This window comes from Echinops telfairi, unplaced genomic scaffold (genome assembly GCF_000313985.2).
Source record: "Echinops telfairi isolate 266 unplaced genomic scaffold, ASM31398v2 ScPeMD7_17;HRSCAF=63, whole genome shotgun sequence".
Lineage (NCBI taxonomy): Eukaryota > Metazoa > Chordata > Mammalia > Afrosoricida > Tenrecidae > Echinops > Echinops telfairi.
This window is the reverse complement of record NW_022103914.1, coordinates 734,268-751,831: the sequence shown is the minus strand read 5'-3', so window position 1 is coordinate 751,831 and position 17,564 is coordinate 734,268. Positions and strand designations below refer to the sequence as shown.

Genomic DNA, 17,564 nt, shown 5'->3' with positions numbered 1-17,564 from the left:
CGGCCGAGGAGGAGCGAGCGCGGTTGGCGAGTAGAAAATCGTCGGCGAGGCCTGCGGGAAGGGATCGTCTTGGGAGCTCACAAGTTACCGCCCCGCCGCAGCGGAGCCGGCTGCCGGGCGAGCGTGAGCGTGAGCGTGAGTGTGAGTGTGTGTGTGTGTGTGTGTGTGTGTGTGTGTGTGGCGCGGAGAAAGGACCGCCCGTATGGCTGTCATCACTACGCGGGCGGGAAGCGGCTGACAGGGGTGTGGTAATTGCAGGGATAACAGACCTCCGCGCGTGCATCCCGAGCGTGAGGGGCGAAGCGACGGAAGCCGCTCGGTGTTTGCACGAAGATCAGACCCTGAGAAATCTGAGCCTTGTAGGTTCCAATGGAAGTGCTTAGTGAAAGATAACCAAATAATGGGTTTCCCAGGTTTGAACTTCAGGGTGACACGATTGTGAAACCTTTTCCTAAAAATAGTTTTCCCATTATGTTTTTCTTAAATGAATGGTATTTTCTTTCTTTTTTTTTTTTTTAGTATATGTGCCGCCGAAGCAAGCACATGAATGGTATTTTCACAGCCCCCGTGTCTTAGTTAATGGCTAAGTGATATCCCCCTAGGCTTTTTTTTTTTACATTACCCCCCCCCCACTTGTTAATGTGTCTGTCATATTTTGACCTTCATCCAGATGTTATTCCCTATGTCCCTCACCCACAGTTTAAAGATCGAAGACAGGGAAGTTTCTAGAGAGTAAGAATGGACAGTTATATGTTGTATTTTTTTTTACTCTTGTGGTTTTTAAAATCATTTTATTGGGGGCTTGTACAACTCATTACAGTCCATACATGCACCCATGTGTCAAACACATTTATACATTTGTCGCCATCATCATTTTCAGAACATTTGCTTTCTACTTGAGCCCTTGGTATCACCTCCTCATTTTTTTATTTTGTATTTTTTCCTGAAATAATGTAGTCTTGGAAGGCACTATGATGATTTTTAATATGGAGGACATATGAGAAAGTAGAGGAATGAACATTTATTGAGTTCCTCTGAAGGTATTATGCTGAATATTTTACATATATTAAAATGTTTAATGCTTATACTATTAAATCGATTATATTTAAGGCGGTGTTATTTTTTCCTGTTAAATAGATAAAACATGTAACAGAGGTCAGAGAAGTTAAGTAACTCAATCTTAGGTCATCCAGATCTTCGTAAAACCTGCCTTAAAACCTAGTTACTTCCATCTTAAGAAATATTTCTCTTTTGCTTTAATACTTCTTGTGTTTTTTTCCCCTTTATTTCATTTATTCAGCTAATATTAATGGAAATGGTGGTAAAGTGGTGATTAAGACATTGCCCCTGCTCATGGGATTTGCAGTTTAGCAGAGAAGACTAACATAATAAAAATTATTAATTGCATGACATTAAGCAATCATAATTGATTGGAGACTAAAGCATTCTAAACAGCAAGGGAAGTTCACATGGAAACAGCATAATCCTTGAGGAGCTTATAGCTTAATAGGGAGTTGAACCATTTATATGAAACTTAAAGTGAACCAAATGACCTGAAATAAACTTGTTCTTTGAAATCAATGTCTTTGCATAATGCTGCTTTAAATTCTCATGGGGATTTCTTCATAGAACTATGATTTGATATTATGTATCTTGACTCTTACCTAGACTTGATGTATAAGAAAAAACATGACATCATTTTTCTTCATGGATTTTTTTTCAATGATCTTTATAAAATAGAAACCTAGAAACAAATTCTTAAGAGCTTTTGTACAAATAACTTCATTTTAATATAGCATGGTAGTTTTAAAGTCATTCTGTTTCTCTTCAAAAGAGAGGTAGGCCCTTAAGGAGATAGATTGACACCTTGGCTGTGCCAGTTGGCCCAAACAAACATAGGCACAGTTGTGAGGCTGGCTGAGGACCAGGCAGTGTTTTAGTTCTGTTGTGTGTAGAGTTGAGAGAGGTAGGAATCGATGTGATTGCACCTGAGAACAATATTCCTCTGTACACTTTGACAGGAGGCTCAGAACTGAATTGTGCGCAGTTTTTGTCATTTTCTTTCACCTCAACTGTGTTATAAATTATTTTGTCAGGTAGCTTCGAATAGTGCTCAGTTTCCTTGACTGTTTTTCTCCATTATTTTATTCTTTACCTTTCCCCTTTCTTTTGAGGGCAGGAATCACATTTTATTCTTTTTAATCTGCAGTGTTTTAGCATATTGCTTATTGTGTTAATTAAAATCTTGATGGTAAGAGTTACGGTCTTCAGAAACCCACATGGGCAGTTCTACCCTGCCCTACAGAGTCACTGAGAGTTGGCATGGACTTGATTGCAGTGAGTTTGGTTTTTGGTATGACTATTGACCATGCAAGTAAAGATGACCTATAGAAAAAGATAATACTATTTTTGTCTTTGTTTTATTTTAAGATCTGTATGTACTTGGCAGGGTATTATGAATTCAAGCATGGCAATGAAAGAAAACATTGGAAATGGGATTCAGTTAGCTGATTTGGACTGATTTCGCACTCTTCTTGCTATAGGAAGCAGGAGTTGGTCCCATTCCAACTGGGACCAGATAGGGTCTGCATTGAAAAAAATTTGAAGCCAAATGGTGAAAGGTCAGAGGTGAAGACTGGTGCAAAGTACAGGTGTTATTTTTTTGTTGTTGAGATGTAACATTACAAAACAGATTTGAATGACAGTATGGTTTTGACCTAGTGTTGTAGACGACTAAGTGGTACAGTTTTGGAGAGCAAGTAGTAATCCAGAATGTAGATAATGGGAATAATCTCCCTCTTATAACAAGAGTAATACTGCTCTTCATATACAATCAGTCTGCTTATCATGATTGCTTTTCTGGCACAAGGAGGAATATGTGCTGAGTTGTCCGTGGGTGTCTGCACTCTGACCAACAAGGCAGGTTGAGGTCAGAATAGGTGTTTGTAGCTAGGGGACAGAAAGGCATTCAGAACAAATGGCATCAGTTGAGCGGCTACTATAGATCACGCATTGCACCGTGTGCTTTCATTTAATTATCCTTGCAGAAACCCTCTGAGGGATAGACACAGGTGCAGGGGAGTTAGATGCCTTGCCCTGTATTTCACAGAAAGGCGATGGAGCTAGAATTCAAACAGGGCTGTCTGTACTGTGTTCCCATCAAACATTAAAGTTTGGTTTTATTAGCAGTGTAGATGTAGTTTGTTTTAACCTCATGCAATGTTACTGAGCATCTAATTTGCTAAAAGCTTCAAGATCTCCATTAAAAACCAGGTTTTTTTCCTCAACAGTTTTATTAGCATATAATTCACATAAACAATGCAATAGTTCAGTCACATCAAGAAGTATTAATACAAAAAGTATTAATACAATCACCAGTTTTAGAACAGTTTTTCATTCTTTTAAAAAAATTATAAATCATCTTATTGGGGCATTTTCTTTTTTCTTTTAGTATATGTGCTGCCGAAGCGAGCACTTTCTTAATTCTTACACTCATTATTAGCTCCCCATCTCCCACGACCTCCCCTGCCATATCACCCAAGGAAGCGTTAATCTAGTTGTCTCTATAGATTTACCTATCCTGGATTTCATACACAGAAAAACATTAAAAAAGAAACTAACAAAACTAAGATAAAAACTTTAATCAAAGGAAAGAAAATAGGAAGGATAAAAAGAGGAGCTGATACCAAAGGCTCAAATAGAATGTAAATGTTTAGAAAGTGATGATGGCAGCATATGTACAAATATGCTTGATACGATTGATGTATGGATTGTTATAAGAGCTGTAAGAGCTCTCAATAAAATTTATAAAAATATTTTACAAAAGGGGAAAAAAATTAAATGTATCATAAAGGAGATCAAATGATAGAGTGCTAAAAGTTAACTGCGTTTGCAACAGTCCACTTTTTGGATGTCAGCAATTCACATCTCTGGTCAGTGGTTAGAGGGGAGTCCTCAGAGGCTTAATCCATGTATTCCCCTTCGTTTAAAAATCAGTTTTAAATTACAATAACATGAATAGAAGCTGTCCCTAGCTCCAGTCTCGGCACTCTAAAGGCTTCTGTTTTCTTTGACTGTTCTTGTGCTTGCTTCATCTTGGTAAATAATGTACTTCTGTTGATATTTCTTTAAAAATTTTAAAAATATTTCTTGATATATAAATTTGGACATTAGTTGCCTCCCCTCTAAACAAGTTATTCCTTAGTATTCCATACTTTACTCACCTTATCTGTTACATAGACACATTATGTCATCTATCCTTCCAACATAGCCTTCACATAATTTTTTTAACTTACTGTATATACTCGAGTAAAAGCTGGGTTTTTCAGCACATTTTTAAAATGCAGTTTTTGTGGTAAAATAAGGTGCCTCAGCTGATATTGGAGTCAGCTTGTACTCGAGTGTATATGGTAAGTCAATATTCACTGTTTATATTATAACTGGAAGTATTCTCAGCTGAACCAAATAGTGTACAATAATTTTCTAATTTCATCCTCTTCACCCTCTCAATGAGGTGATGCTTTTCCTTTGGGGAAGGACTTTTTAAAAAAATTATTTTATTAGGGGCTCATACAACTCCTATCACAATCCATACATACATCAATTGTGTAAAGCACATTTGTACATTCATTGCTCTCATCATTCTCAAAACATTTGCTCTCCACCTAAGCCCCTGGCATCAGCTCCTCATCTCCTCCCCATGAACCCTTGATAATTTATAAATTATTATTTTGTCATATCTTGCCCTGTCCGATGTCTCCCTTCACCCACCCTTCTGTTTTCCGTCCCTCAGGGAGGAGGTCACATGTAGATCCTTGTAATCGGTTCCCCCTTTCCAACCTACCCTCTCTCTGCCCTCCCAGTATCGCCACTCACACCACTGGTCCTGAAGGGATCATCTACCCTGGATTTCCTGTGTTTCCGTTTCCTATCTGTACCAATGTACAGTACATCCTCTGGTCTAGCCAGACTTGCAAGGTAGAATTGGGATCATGATAGTGTGGGGGAAGGGGAATCATTTAGGAACTTGAGGAAAGTTGTATGTTGCATCATTGCTACATCACACCCTGACTGGCTCGTCTCTCCCGAGACCCTTCTGTAAGGGGATGTCCAGTGGCCTACAAATGGGCTTTGGGTCTCCACTCCGCCCGCACTCCTCCCCTCATTCGCTATGATATTATTTTTTGTTCTGATGATGCCTGATACCTGATCCCTTCGACACCTCATGATTGCACAGGCCGGTGTGGTGTGCTTCTTCCATGTGGGCTTTGTTGCTTCTTAGCTAGATAGCCGCTTGTTTACCTTTAAGCCTTTAAGACCCCAGGCGCTGTATCTTTTGATAGCTGGGCATCATCAGCTTTTTTTGGCCACATTTGCTTATGCACCCATTTGTCTTCAGAGATCGAATCATGGAGGTGAGCACACAGTGATACGATTTTTTGTTCTTTGATGCCTGATAACTGATCCCTTCGGCACCTTGTGATCACACATGCTGGTGTGCTTCCATGTGGGCTTTGTTGCTTCTGAGCTAGATGGCCGTTTGTTTACCTTCTAGCCTTTGAGACCCCAGACACTATACTATGTCTTTTGATTGCTGGGCGCCATCAGCTTTGTTCACCACATTTGCTTATTCACCCACTTTGTCTTCAGCGGTTGTGTCAGGAAGGTGAGCATCATAGAATGCCAATTTAATAAAAGAAAGTATTCTCGCATTGAGGGAGTACTTGAGTGGACACCCAATGTCCTTCTGCTACCTTAATACTAAACCTATAAATATATGCACATAGATCTATTTCCCCTTCCTCATATATAAATATATTTGCATACGTACATGCCTTTATCTAGACCTCTGTAAATGCCCTTTGCCTCCCAGCTCTTTCCTCTACTTCCTTTGACTTTCCTCCTGTCCCACCATCATGCTCAGTCCCCACCTGGATTTCAGTAATTCCTCTTGATTACATTACGCTTGATCATGTCCTACCAGGCCTGGGGAAGGACTTTTATGTTCTGAGATTCCGATCCATAATTTAGCTGTCATTTTAGTACAATCTAGACGGGTTACTTTTTAGGTCTGTTTCACAACTGTCACCTTGGAACCTTCCTTTATGTCTCCCTTCACATTCCCTTTTTCCTTTTCCTTTTGGATCCTCTTGTTTCCGGTTTCCCTGGTTGTCTTTTTTTCTTGGCTTACTCATTTCCTTGGAGTCTGTCTTCCAACAGATTTTGGAGAAAGTACACTAGTAATAAGAATTTTCTGAGATCTTTGATAGCTTTATTTTGTCAGCATGCTAGGATTTAAGATTGTAGGCTAAAAATCAGATTTACGTAAACTTTTGAAGTCATAGCTTTATTATGTTTTGGCTTACAGTGTTGCTATTGAAAGTCAGAGCCATTCTAATTAGTTGTCACTTGTCTGCAATCTTTCATTTCTTTCCCCCAATTTCTGGAACCTTATTAGGATCTTATATTTAAACCCAGAAATTCCATGATGATATGCTTTAGTATGAGTCTTTTTCATTTGGTACTCTATGGATCCATATAGTCTGGGAATTTATTTTCTATAGTTCTGGGAATTGTTAATGTTTACTTTTGGAGCTCAAATACAGTTTAAGAAGTTACTTATTCTCAGTTTTTGATAGCGCTTTCATCAGATGATACAAGTTCTTTTTTCCCCTTTCATTTATGAGCCCTACTTCTGTTATCCCTTCTCAGGGCCACTTACGTCATTGCTGTTAATATCTTTTGATAGCCAGGCACCATCAGCTTTCTTCGCAAGACTGTAAATCTTTATGGGAGTAGAAAGCCTCATTTCCCCTGCCATGGGACAACTGGTGCATGCAAGGTCAACAGTTTAAATCCACCAGCTGATCCATGGGAGAAAGATGAGACTTCCTGTCCTAGTAAAGCTTTGTAGCCTTGGAAACTCAAAGCAAGGAGCTCTACTTTGTCCTACATGAAATCAGAATTGACTTGATGGTAGTGGGTTTAGTTTTGGTTAAGAGAACGATGACGTGTGTGTATGAGACTACGGATATGTGTTTGAACTACTGACCTTGCGATGAGCAGCCCAACTCGTAATCCATTACGCCAGCAGGGAAAGATGAGAAAGATGTAAACACCATCCTTGGTGTATAGATGGAGGATATGTTGAAAACAATAGCTTCACATTTTAATATTTTTGCTTAAAAGATTCTATGATTTTACAGCCACACCTTAATGTAACCTCATTTCCTAAAAGTAAGGCCATTCCCTTTATATTGCAATTACAAAAATAAGGAAGTTAACAATGATATAGTAACCCCATTAACATTCAGGATAGAGTAGAATTGTTCTGTGGGATTTCCAATGTTTTAAATCCTGACCTTTTGGTTAGCAGTCACGTGTGTAACCACTCTGCCACCAGGGTTCCGTATGAGGTAATACTGCTGTATACTATCCACCGTTGCCATTGAGTCAGTTTGTACTTGTAGCAGCCCTACAGGAGAGTAAAACTGCTTCAGAAGGTTTCCTTGGCAGTGATTCTTGCTGGAGTAGATTGCTAGGCCTTTTGTCCTGTGGAACTGCTTGGTAGGTTTGAACTGATTTTGTCCGTTGGCAGTGAGGTGCTTAACCATTGCACCACCATGTATCTTTAGTTTCCTTTAATATGCTATACTTTCTTTATCTTTTGTTTCCTTGGTACCTAGAAAGAAGACAGCTAAATTATTTTCTAGCATTATTTCTCAATTGGGAGTCTGATTTTTAAGTTTACTCATATTTATGTTTATGCAATTAAGAATTACCAGTAATATCATCAAAGTAAATTTTTGTTTTTCTTATTTTAACTTTCTTTTTTTTTCTTATAGCATCATATCAGTAGGTATTTAATATCTGTTCCGTTGCTGGTGATGGTAATTCCGATCACTTAGGTAAGGTGTTGTCTGCCAGACTTTGCCACTGTAAAAGTCACATTTTGACTTTGTAATTAGTGGTGAGTTATTTGAGAATTTTTAAATAGGATGGGGCTTCAAATTCATTGGAAAGTTTTATTATGTAGTTATATTTTCCTGTAAGCTTTTTGAAGCTCCCTTTATACTGTTAAAGACAAGGCTTTCTACTCCTGTGAAAAGTTACAATCTTGGAAATCCACAGGGGCACTTCTACCTTATCCTATGGGGTTGCTATAAGGTGGATTTGACTCAATGGCAGTGAGTTTGGTTTTTTAGAGTTTTGATTTTGGCATCCATTGCTGATTCTTGCCAGAATCAGGTATTGTGATGTTTGTCAAAAATAGTGATTAATTCCACCCTACCCCTTATACACACACGTCATCGTTTTCTTAACCAAAACTAAACCCACTACCATCAAGTCAGTTCTGATTTCATGTAGGACAGAGTAGAGCTCCTTGCTTTGGGTTTCCAAGGCTATAAAGCTTTACTAGGACAGGAAGTCTCATCTTTCTCCCATGGATCAGCTGGTGGATTTAAACTGTTGACCTTACATGTGCTGCTTGTGCCTAAAGCAGTGATTCTCAACCTTCCTAATGCTGCAACCCTTTAATACAGTTCCTCATGTTGTGGTGACCCCCCCCCCCCAACCATAAAATTATTTTCATTGCTACTTCATAACTGACATTTTGCTACTGTTACGAATTAGGCGACCCCTGTGAAAGGGTCGTCCGTCCCTCCACCCCCCCAAGAGGTCACAACCCATAGGTTGAGAAGTGCTGACCTAACTTGGGGACTGGAGTAAAAGCCAAACCAAACTTAACTGTCATTGAGCCAGTACTTGAGAGTGACTCTATAGGACAGGTTAGAACTGCCTCGGTTTCTGAGACTAAACTGTTTACGGGTGTGGAAAGCCCTCTCTTTCTCCTGTGGAGCAAGCGACTGGTGGTTTCCAACTGTGGTCCTTGTGGATCGTGTAACCACTACGCCAACGAGGCAGGTATTGAATTTTTATTGGGGAAGAGAATGATAAAGTCTTGAATGGGTAAGTAAAATTTTAAGTCAGGTGAGTTAACTAAATCTTTAGGTTGGAGCTAGTGTTTTGGCATAGGAAAGCTGTGGCCAAGTGATTTGAAGTGGAGCAAATATGTACAGTGTGGTTAGAGTGGACAATGCAAAGACAACTATGGTGCTGGTTTCAAAGAATTACAAAGAGAAGATGCTGTGATCAACGTCTAGGAAGACAATCAAGGTAATTTAGTACTCAAAGTGGCTTGCATAAGTATATTACAGATATAAAGAAGTGCTAAGGAAATGTCACACCAACAACATGACTGACTTGATGCTAAGCCAAGGTAGGCAGGGCAGGAACCCCTTGGGTTTTCAGTTTAGACCTGGCGTTGAGATTGAGGCCTGAATGGAATTTATCTTTCAAATGGGATTAGGTATACTATAGTATATACTCGAGTCTAAGCTGAGTTTTTCAGCACATTTTTAAATAAAACAGTTTTTATGATAAAATTAGGTGCCTCGGCTGATATTTGGGTCAGCTTATACTTGAGTACATATGGTATTTGGTAGAGTAAAAGCAATATTAAATTCCTAATGTTGCTTTCTAGCCCTGCCTTAATTACAGGTTTCCCAGCACTAATGTCCAAGTGATTCCTGCTCTTGTTACTTGTTATCTAGGTCCTGTCCTTTTAACTATGCTCAGAGAACTACTGAGTGGTAATTAAAAAACAAAAACCTTTTCTTACTATGTTTGCACTGACAGGCGAGCGAAAATAAAGAACAGATGATAATTAAAAATGTACCAAGAATGAGCTTGTCACAGTATTAAAGCAAATGTATTATGTGATCAGAAAGTGTCATCAAATTGCTTGATAAATTATGTTTAATAATAAAACCACAAAATGGTAAAAAGGAATATAGATAGATAGGAATAGCATTTTGGTAAATTAATGAAATCTAGGCTAGTATAAATATGAACCTAATTTTGATAATATGATAATACTTGGAAAATATTTGCTCAGTATTAAGAAAGTACAGGAGACTAGAAGAATAAGAAGAGCTACATAAAAAAATGAAAAGTGAAATGGCTGTTGTAAATATAACAATATCGGTAGTTAACATTAAATGTGACTATTCAGTAAAAATGTAGAGAAGGTTGGGCTGAATAAACTGTATAAGAGAGACAAGGAGCCTTGGTGCCTAATGGTTACCTATTGGGCTGCTAACCCCAAGGTCAGCATTTCAAAACCATACGCCACTCCAAGGGAGAAAGATGGGTCTTGCTACTCCTGTAAAGATTAACAGTCTTGGAACGCCACTGGGGCAGTTCTGCCCTGTCCTACAGGGTTGCAATGAGTTGGAATTGACTCTATGGTGATGAGTTTGGTTTTATAAGAGAGACTTTTGGATTCAAACTTAAAAATAAATTGAATAGATGCAAACAACTACAGGAAAGATAGACCTTAAAGCACACCCCCAAAAATGCTGGTTGAGATTAAAAAGGAATCCTGGTGGCATGGTTAAAGGGCTAAGCTGCTGACTGAAGAGATAGCATTGTAAACCACCAAAACAGCCTTATTAGAAAGTCTGTGGCGCAGTTTTGTCGGGTCACTGTGAATCAGAATTTACTTGATGTCAATAGGTTTGGCTTTGGTTTAAGTTTACAGATAAAGAGACATGTAGTATAAAGTGATTAAACTATTGGAAATAACAATTATGAACATATATGCATCTAATAACACCAACAAAGTACACACAAAAAAAGGCAAAATCGGAGAATTTGACAACTCTCCAAATAGGGAAGTGAATAAAAACTAGCCACATGAAGCAGATTTGACATATTGAACAGATTTGACACATTGAACACTAATGACAAAAGACCTGATGAGCTGTGGGAGAATATCAGTACCATCATTCACCAAGAAAACAAAAAGTCATTAAAGACAAGAAAAGAATGAGATCAAAGTGGATGTCAGAAGAGACTCTGAAACTTGCTCTTAATTGTGGAGTAGCTAAATTATCAAATGGAAGAAAGGATGAAGTCAAGGAATTGAATAGAAAATTTCAAAGGGCAGCTCAGGAAGACAAAGCCAAATATTATAATGAAATGTGCAAGGACCCAGAATAAGAAAACCCAAAGGGTAGAACTCACTCAGCATATCTGAAACCTTTTGAAAGACCACAAAAAATTCAAGCCTCAAATTGCAATTTTGAAAGATTCTGTAGGCAGTATATCGAATGATGCAGGAAGCTTCAAGAGAAAATGGAAAGGGTACAGTGAGCCATGGTGCCAAAAAGAACTTGTCAACGGTCCACCATTTATTTCAGGAGGTAGAATATGAGCAAGAAACATTGGTGCTGAAGGAAGGAGTTGAAACTGCACTGAATGTATTAGCCAAAAAGGACCCAGGAATTGACAGAATACCCATTGAAATGTTTCAGAAAGCTGACGAAGCACTGGAAGCACTCACTCGTCTATGCCAGGACATTTGGAAGACAGCTACCTACTTGGCCAATTGACTGGAAGAGATCCCTATTTGTGCCCGTTCCAAAGAAAGGTGACCTAACAGAACACTCACATTATGGAATGGTGTCATTGATAATGGCACACAAGTAAATGTTGCTTAAGATTATTCAGCAGTGGTTGAAGCAATACATTGACAGGGAACTACCTGAAATTTAGACCAGATTCAGAAGAAGACACGCAACAAAGGCTATGACTGCTGCTGTCATATGAATCTTGGCTCAAAGCGGAGAATACCAGAGATATGTTTACCAGTGATTCACTGATTATGCTAAAACATTCCATAATAAACTGGATAACCTTTGAGAAGAATGGGAATTCCAGAACACTTCATCGTGCTCATGAGGAACTTATACATGGATCAAGAGGCAGTTGTGTGAACAGAACAAGGAAATAACGAATGGTTTAAAGTCAGGGAAAGTGTGCATCAGGGTTGTATCCTCTCACAATACTTGTTCAGGCTATAGGCTGAGCAAATCAGAGAAGCTGGATTCTATGAAGTGTGCGGTATTAGGATTGAAGGAAGGCTTATTAACTTGCGGTATGCAGATGACACAACCTTGCTGAAAGTGAGGAATTAAAGCACTTGTGATGAAGATCAGAGTTTAGCCATAAGTGGTAGACCACAACACAATGTAAGGAAGACCAAAATCCTCACAACTGGACCAATAGTTAGCATCATGATAGATGGAGAAAAGGTTGAAGTTGTAAATGATTTTGTCTTGGATCTACAATCAATGCTCATGAAAGCAGCAGTCAACAGATCAAAAGATGTATTGCGATGGGTAAATCTGGTGCACAAAACCCCTTTAGAGTATTGAAGAGCAAGGGCATTACTTTGAGGCCTAAGGTTTGCCTTACCCAAGCCATGGCATTTCCATAGCGTCACATGCATGTGCAAGTTGGACATGGGTAAGGAAGACTGAAGAAGAGTTGATGCATTTGAGTTGTGGTGCTGGAGAAGAACACTGGAAGTACTGTGGCCTGCTACAAGGATGAGCCAGTCTGTGTTGGAAGAAGTAAGGCTAAATTGTTCCTTAAGGCAAGGATGTGATAGGCACCTAACAACAAGAGCAGCAAGTTGATTGCTATGCCTTCCACTATGGTTTGTGTTACTCCTGAGGCTCTCCTGAAATCTTGTCTCCCATGGGTGATGCTGATGGAAAACTAGAATTAAAGAGAATTTTCATAGCCTTAAAAAGGGTATCTATGAAAACCTTACAACTTTTTTCATAATGTTTTCATCTTAAGGTAAAGAATAAGATTAAGAATCTTTACTATTCTGTTCAACACAGTATTTGATTGTTATAGCTTATGAAAATTAGTCAAGATGCAGATTGAAAAGGAAGAAGTGGTTATTTGTACTCACCAGTGACGTGATCTTGTTTACAGGCATACCTTGTTTTATTGTGCTTTGCTGTATGGCACATTTGCAGATTGTGTGTGTGGGTGGGGGGGCGGGTAAACCGATTGTTTGTTACAGCCTTGTGTTGAGCAAGTCATTGGTGCCATTTTCCCAACTATGTTACATTTTGGTTAATTCTTGGTATTTGAAAATTTTTCATAATGCTATTTTACACTTAATGAACTCCTCCCCCAAACAACAATAACAACAAAACACACTGCAATATGATATAGGCATAACTTCTATATACTGAGAAATCAAAACATTTATGTGACTCACACTATTGTGATTCATGCTTCAGTGTGGTGTTTTGGAACTGAATCTACAATATCTCTGAGCTGTGTCTGTATAGAAAATTCAAAGGAATTCATTTAAAAAATTATTTCAATTAATAAATGCACTTAGAAAGATTAAGATTATTTACAGGATGTATTTTTAAAAAGTTTCAATTGTATACCTGTATATGTAGAGGTATGAAAATGAAAATGCTTAGGAATAAGTTTAGTAAAAGAAGTGTAAAATTTATACTTGGAAGCTATGAAACAATGAAAAAAATTAAAGGAAATCTAAAGAAAAAATATTCCATATTTATGACCTGGAAGACTTAAATTTTTAAAAATCATTTTATTGGGGGCTTGTACAACTCTTATCACAAACCATCCATCCATCCATCCGTTGTGTCAAGAACATTTGTACATTTGTTTCCATTATCATTCTCAAAACATTTGCTTCTGATTGAGCCCTTGGTATCAGCTCCTCATTTTTCCCCCTTCCTCTCTGCTCCCACTCCTTCATGAACCCTTGATAATTTATAAATTATTATTTTATCATATCTTAAACCATCCTCCGTCTCCGTTCACCCACTTTTCTGTTGTCTGGAAGACTTACATTTTTTAAAATGACAATATTCCCCCCAAATTAATCTATAGATTCAGCCAATCCTTATCAGAAATTATTGCTGGCTTTTTATAGAAATTGACACTCACTCTAAAATTCATATGGAATTCCAAGGGATCCAGAAGAGTCAAACAGTCTCTTAAATAATGAATAATTGAGGAAGATTTTAAAACTTACGAAGTATTAGTAATTAAGAATGTGATTTTGGTACAACAAACAAATCAGTGAATTGAATTGAAAGTTCAAAAATACAACCCTGTGTCTGCAGTCAACAGATTTTCAGTAAGGAAACCATTACCTCTAAGTGGGGAAAGAATAATTATTTTTCAAAAAGGGGCCTCGGACATGCTTATGACCACATATAAAATAATGAAGTTGGACCCTCCATAAATACACAAAACTAATGATACAAAAAAAGTATTTCAGAATAGATCAAAGATCTAACCACAACTTGGATTTGGTAAAGGATTCTTAGATTTGACACCGAAAGTGTGAAAGGCAAAATAAAAACTAGAAATTTTTTGCTTCTTAAAATTAAAAACATTGGGGAAAATGAGGAGCTGATATCAAGGGCTCAAGTAGAAAGCAAATGTTTTGCGAATGATGATGGCAACAAATGTACAATTGTACTTGACACAATGGATGGATGTATGGATTGTGATAAGAATTGTACGAGCCCCCATTAAAATAATTTAAAAAAAATTAAAACCTTTTGTGCTTTAAAGGAAAACCATCAGGGAAGTGAAAAACAACTCATAGAATGAGAAAGAATATTTGCATTTCATCTGTCTGATAAGGGACGTGTCCAGAACATGTAAAGAACTCTTACAACTCAGATCTGAATATAAATGACTAATAAGCACATGAAGACACTTTATTAGTCATTAGGAAAATTCATATCAAAACCACAATGAGGGAACCACCTCACACCCATAAAGATGACTAGAATAACAGAAATATCAAGTGTTAGGAGACAGAGAAACTATAGTCTTCACATATTGCTGGTAGAAATAGTAAAATAGTACAACCACTTTGGAAAAGTCTAGCAACTTTTCAAATGATTAAATATGAAGTTAGCACATGCGTAGCAGTTCCACTCCTAAATATATACCCAACAGAAAGGGAAATCGGTCCACACAAAAGTGTATTCATTGAATATTTACTTCAGCATTATTCATAATACTTTGAAGTAGAAGCAACCCAAATACCCATCACCTGGTGAATGAATAAATAGAAGATAGTATATGCACATGATGGAATACTGCTTTATCATAAAAAGGAATGAAGTATTGATACATGCTATAATATATATGAGACATGAAAATATGTAATGTGAAAGAGGCCAGGTACAAAATGCTACATGTTTTATAATTCTATTTTTATGAAATGCCAGAATAGGTAAATGCATACAGACAAAAAGTACGTTAGTAGTTGCTATGGTTGCTAGATTGGGGCGGTGGGTGGGGGTGGGCTGAAGGATGAGGTGATAACTGAAAGGTGTGGTGAGGCTTCTTTTTGAGGAGATCAAAGGGTTCTGAAATTGAGTGTGTTGTGTTGGTTGCACAGGTCTGTGAGTGCACTAACAGCTATTGAATCACATTTTAAGTGAGTGAATTGTATGGTATGTGAATTATAGCCCAATGCAGTCATTAAATTAAAAAATTTTTTTTTCTGGAGTCCCTATGGAGCTGGGGCATTTAAATGTTTACTTTAAAATGCTAAGCTTTTTAAAATAACAGAGTTCTTTTTCATTAAGCTCATTTATTTATAATGCCTCCCTTAACCTTGTAGAAATCATGACTACCCCAGGAAAAGAAAACTTCCGCCTGAAAAGTTACAAAAACAAATCCTTGAATCCTGATGAGATGCGTAGAAGAAGAGAGGAAGAAGGACTTCAGTTACGGAAACAGAAGAGAGAAGAGCAGGTAAGCCCTTCACTTTTATTGATTTAGTTCAAAGAACTTAATGCTCTAGTTTAAACGTGAAGCCAGTCTTCTTTATTACTATTTTAAAAGTCAAATGTATATGTGTGTATATATATGTATTTATGTACACACGTATACACATACTTTATGTATGTGTACATGTATACATTCCACTGTAAATGCAGTACTTCTTTTGACATGGGTAATTGACGGTTCTGGAAGGTAATCTAAAAAAAAAACTGGAAAATCATTTAGACATCAACCACTAAAGCTAGTAAAGGTTCCCAGTGTCCTAGTATAAGCACTGAGTAACATTGTTTGCCTAGTTTATTTTAGTAGTATTTAAATTTTTTTATAAAGTTGGAACTTCTTTAAATTTTACATGGCATATGTTATTCATCAATTTTTACATGAGTAATAAAACACTGCTATCTTTTTGAAAAGAATAGATAATGAAAATAGACAATGAACTCTATAGCTCTTCCTTTGAATTCAATAATTGTCAACATTTTGCCACACTTCTTTCATGTCTATTTTTACAATTTGTTCATCTATAATGCTTTAAACAGAAATCGAAGACAATATAATTTCCCCCTAAATATTGCATATTATTTATAGGAGCATATAGGATATTGATTTTTGATCATTTTTTTAGCTCAAGATCATACACCAAAATACCTAGGACATACTCTCACCTTACCTTAGTCCAAAAATGCTTTTAAAAAAAATGGTTCATCACTTTTTGGACAGACATTTGGAGATAGAGGGCTTCAGTAGCTCTGTTTTTTTATTTATTTATTAAAATATTTTTGGGGTGCTCTTTTTTTTTCTATGGAGAGATTTTGAGACTGGAAGGATGGTTAGACCCTACTGTAAAGCTCCATAAAAGCAAATGACTTTGAAGAGGGACATCTCTGATCAGAGCACCCAGGATCAAATGAAGAGGGAGGAAGGAGAGTGGAGCACATCCTGGTCCACCAAGCCTTGAGGATGATATCCCTGCTCACAGCAGCCAATCCACAGAGAGGGCCTGCCCCACTATGAGACACGACATCCCTCATTGACCCATAGCCCTACAGGAAACAACACTGGAGACACAGTGTGGGAATTGGGCCTGATCTGACCCCACCACACCGGGGCAAAACACTGAGTGCGCAACAGAACAGTAAGAGGAGCAGAGTAAGGAAATCCCCAGGGAATACCAAAAACAGACTTTGGGGCCAGGGTGTGGCACCCCATCAGACTTGATGGGAAAACACTCTTAATGGTCAGCAAACAGACCTTGGTCTAGTTACAGGCTTTTTTTGTTTTGTGTCATTGGGTTTTCTTTTTTGTTGTTTTGTTTTCTTTTGTTGCTTTGTTTTGCTCTGTCTTGTTTTTGTGCATATTATTATCTCTGCAGGTATATCTAGATAAGGTAGGCAGGATAAACATCTGGAGGAGAGAAAACGGGACCGGTGGTTCCTGGGGGATATAGGCGAGGGAGACATTGGGGCAAGGAAGTGGGTATTAACAAACCCAAGGACCAGGGAACAACAAGTGATCCAAAATCAGTGGTGAGGAGGGTGTAAGAGGCCTCATAGGGATTGGTCAATGGCAATGTAACCAAGTGGAATTACTGAAACCCAAATGAAGGCTGAGCATGGTAGCAGGACAAGGGGAAAGTAATAGGAAATACAGGAAAGAGCTAGGAGGCAAAGGATATTTATAGAGGTCTAAAAACAGGCATGGACATATGTAAATATTTTCTATAAGATGATGGGGAAATAGATCTATGTGCATATATTTACAGGTTTAGTGTTTAGGTAGCAGGTGGGCATTGGGCCTCTACTCAAGTATACCCTCAATGCAAGAACACTTTGTTCGATTAACCTGGC

The 17,564-nt window shown here is 37.9% G+C and overlaps 1 protein-coding gene across 1 annotated transcript in view; it reads left to right on the top strand.

The window, feature by feature from the left end:
• KPNA1 (karyopherin subunit alpha 1) overlaps positions 1-17,564 on the top strand; it is a 70,270-nt gene that overhangs the window by 512 nt on the left and 52,194 nt on the right. The window contains exon 2 of the mRNA XM_004712229.3: positions 15,554-15,687. Within this exon, the coding sequence (XP_004712286.1) occupies positions 15,559-15,687 (129 nt within the window). The 5' untranslated portion in view covers positions 15,554-15,558. The remainder of the gene's footprint in view (positions 1-15,553; positions 15,688-17,564) is intronic.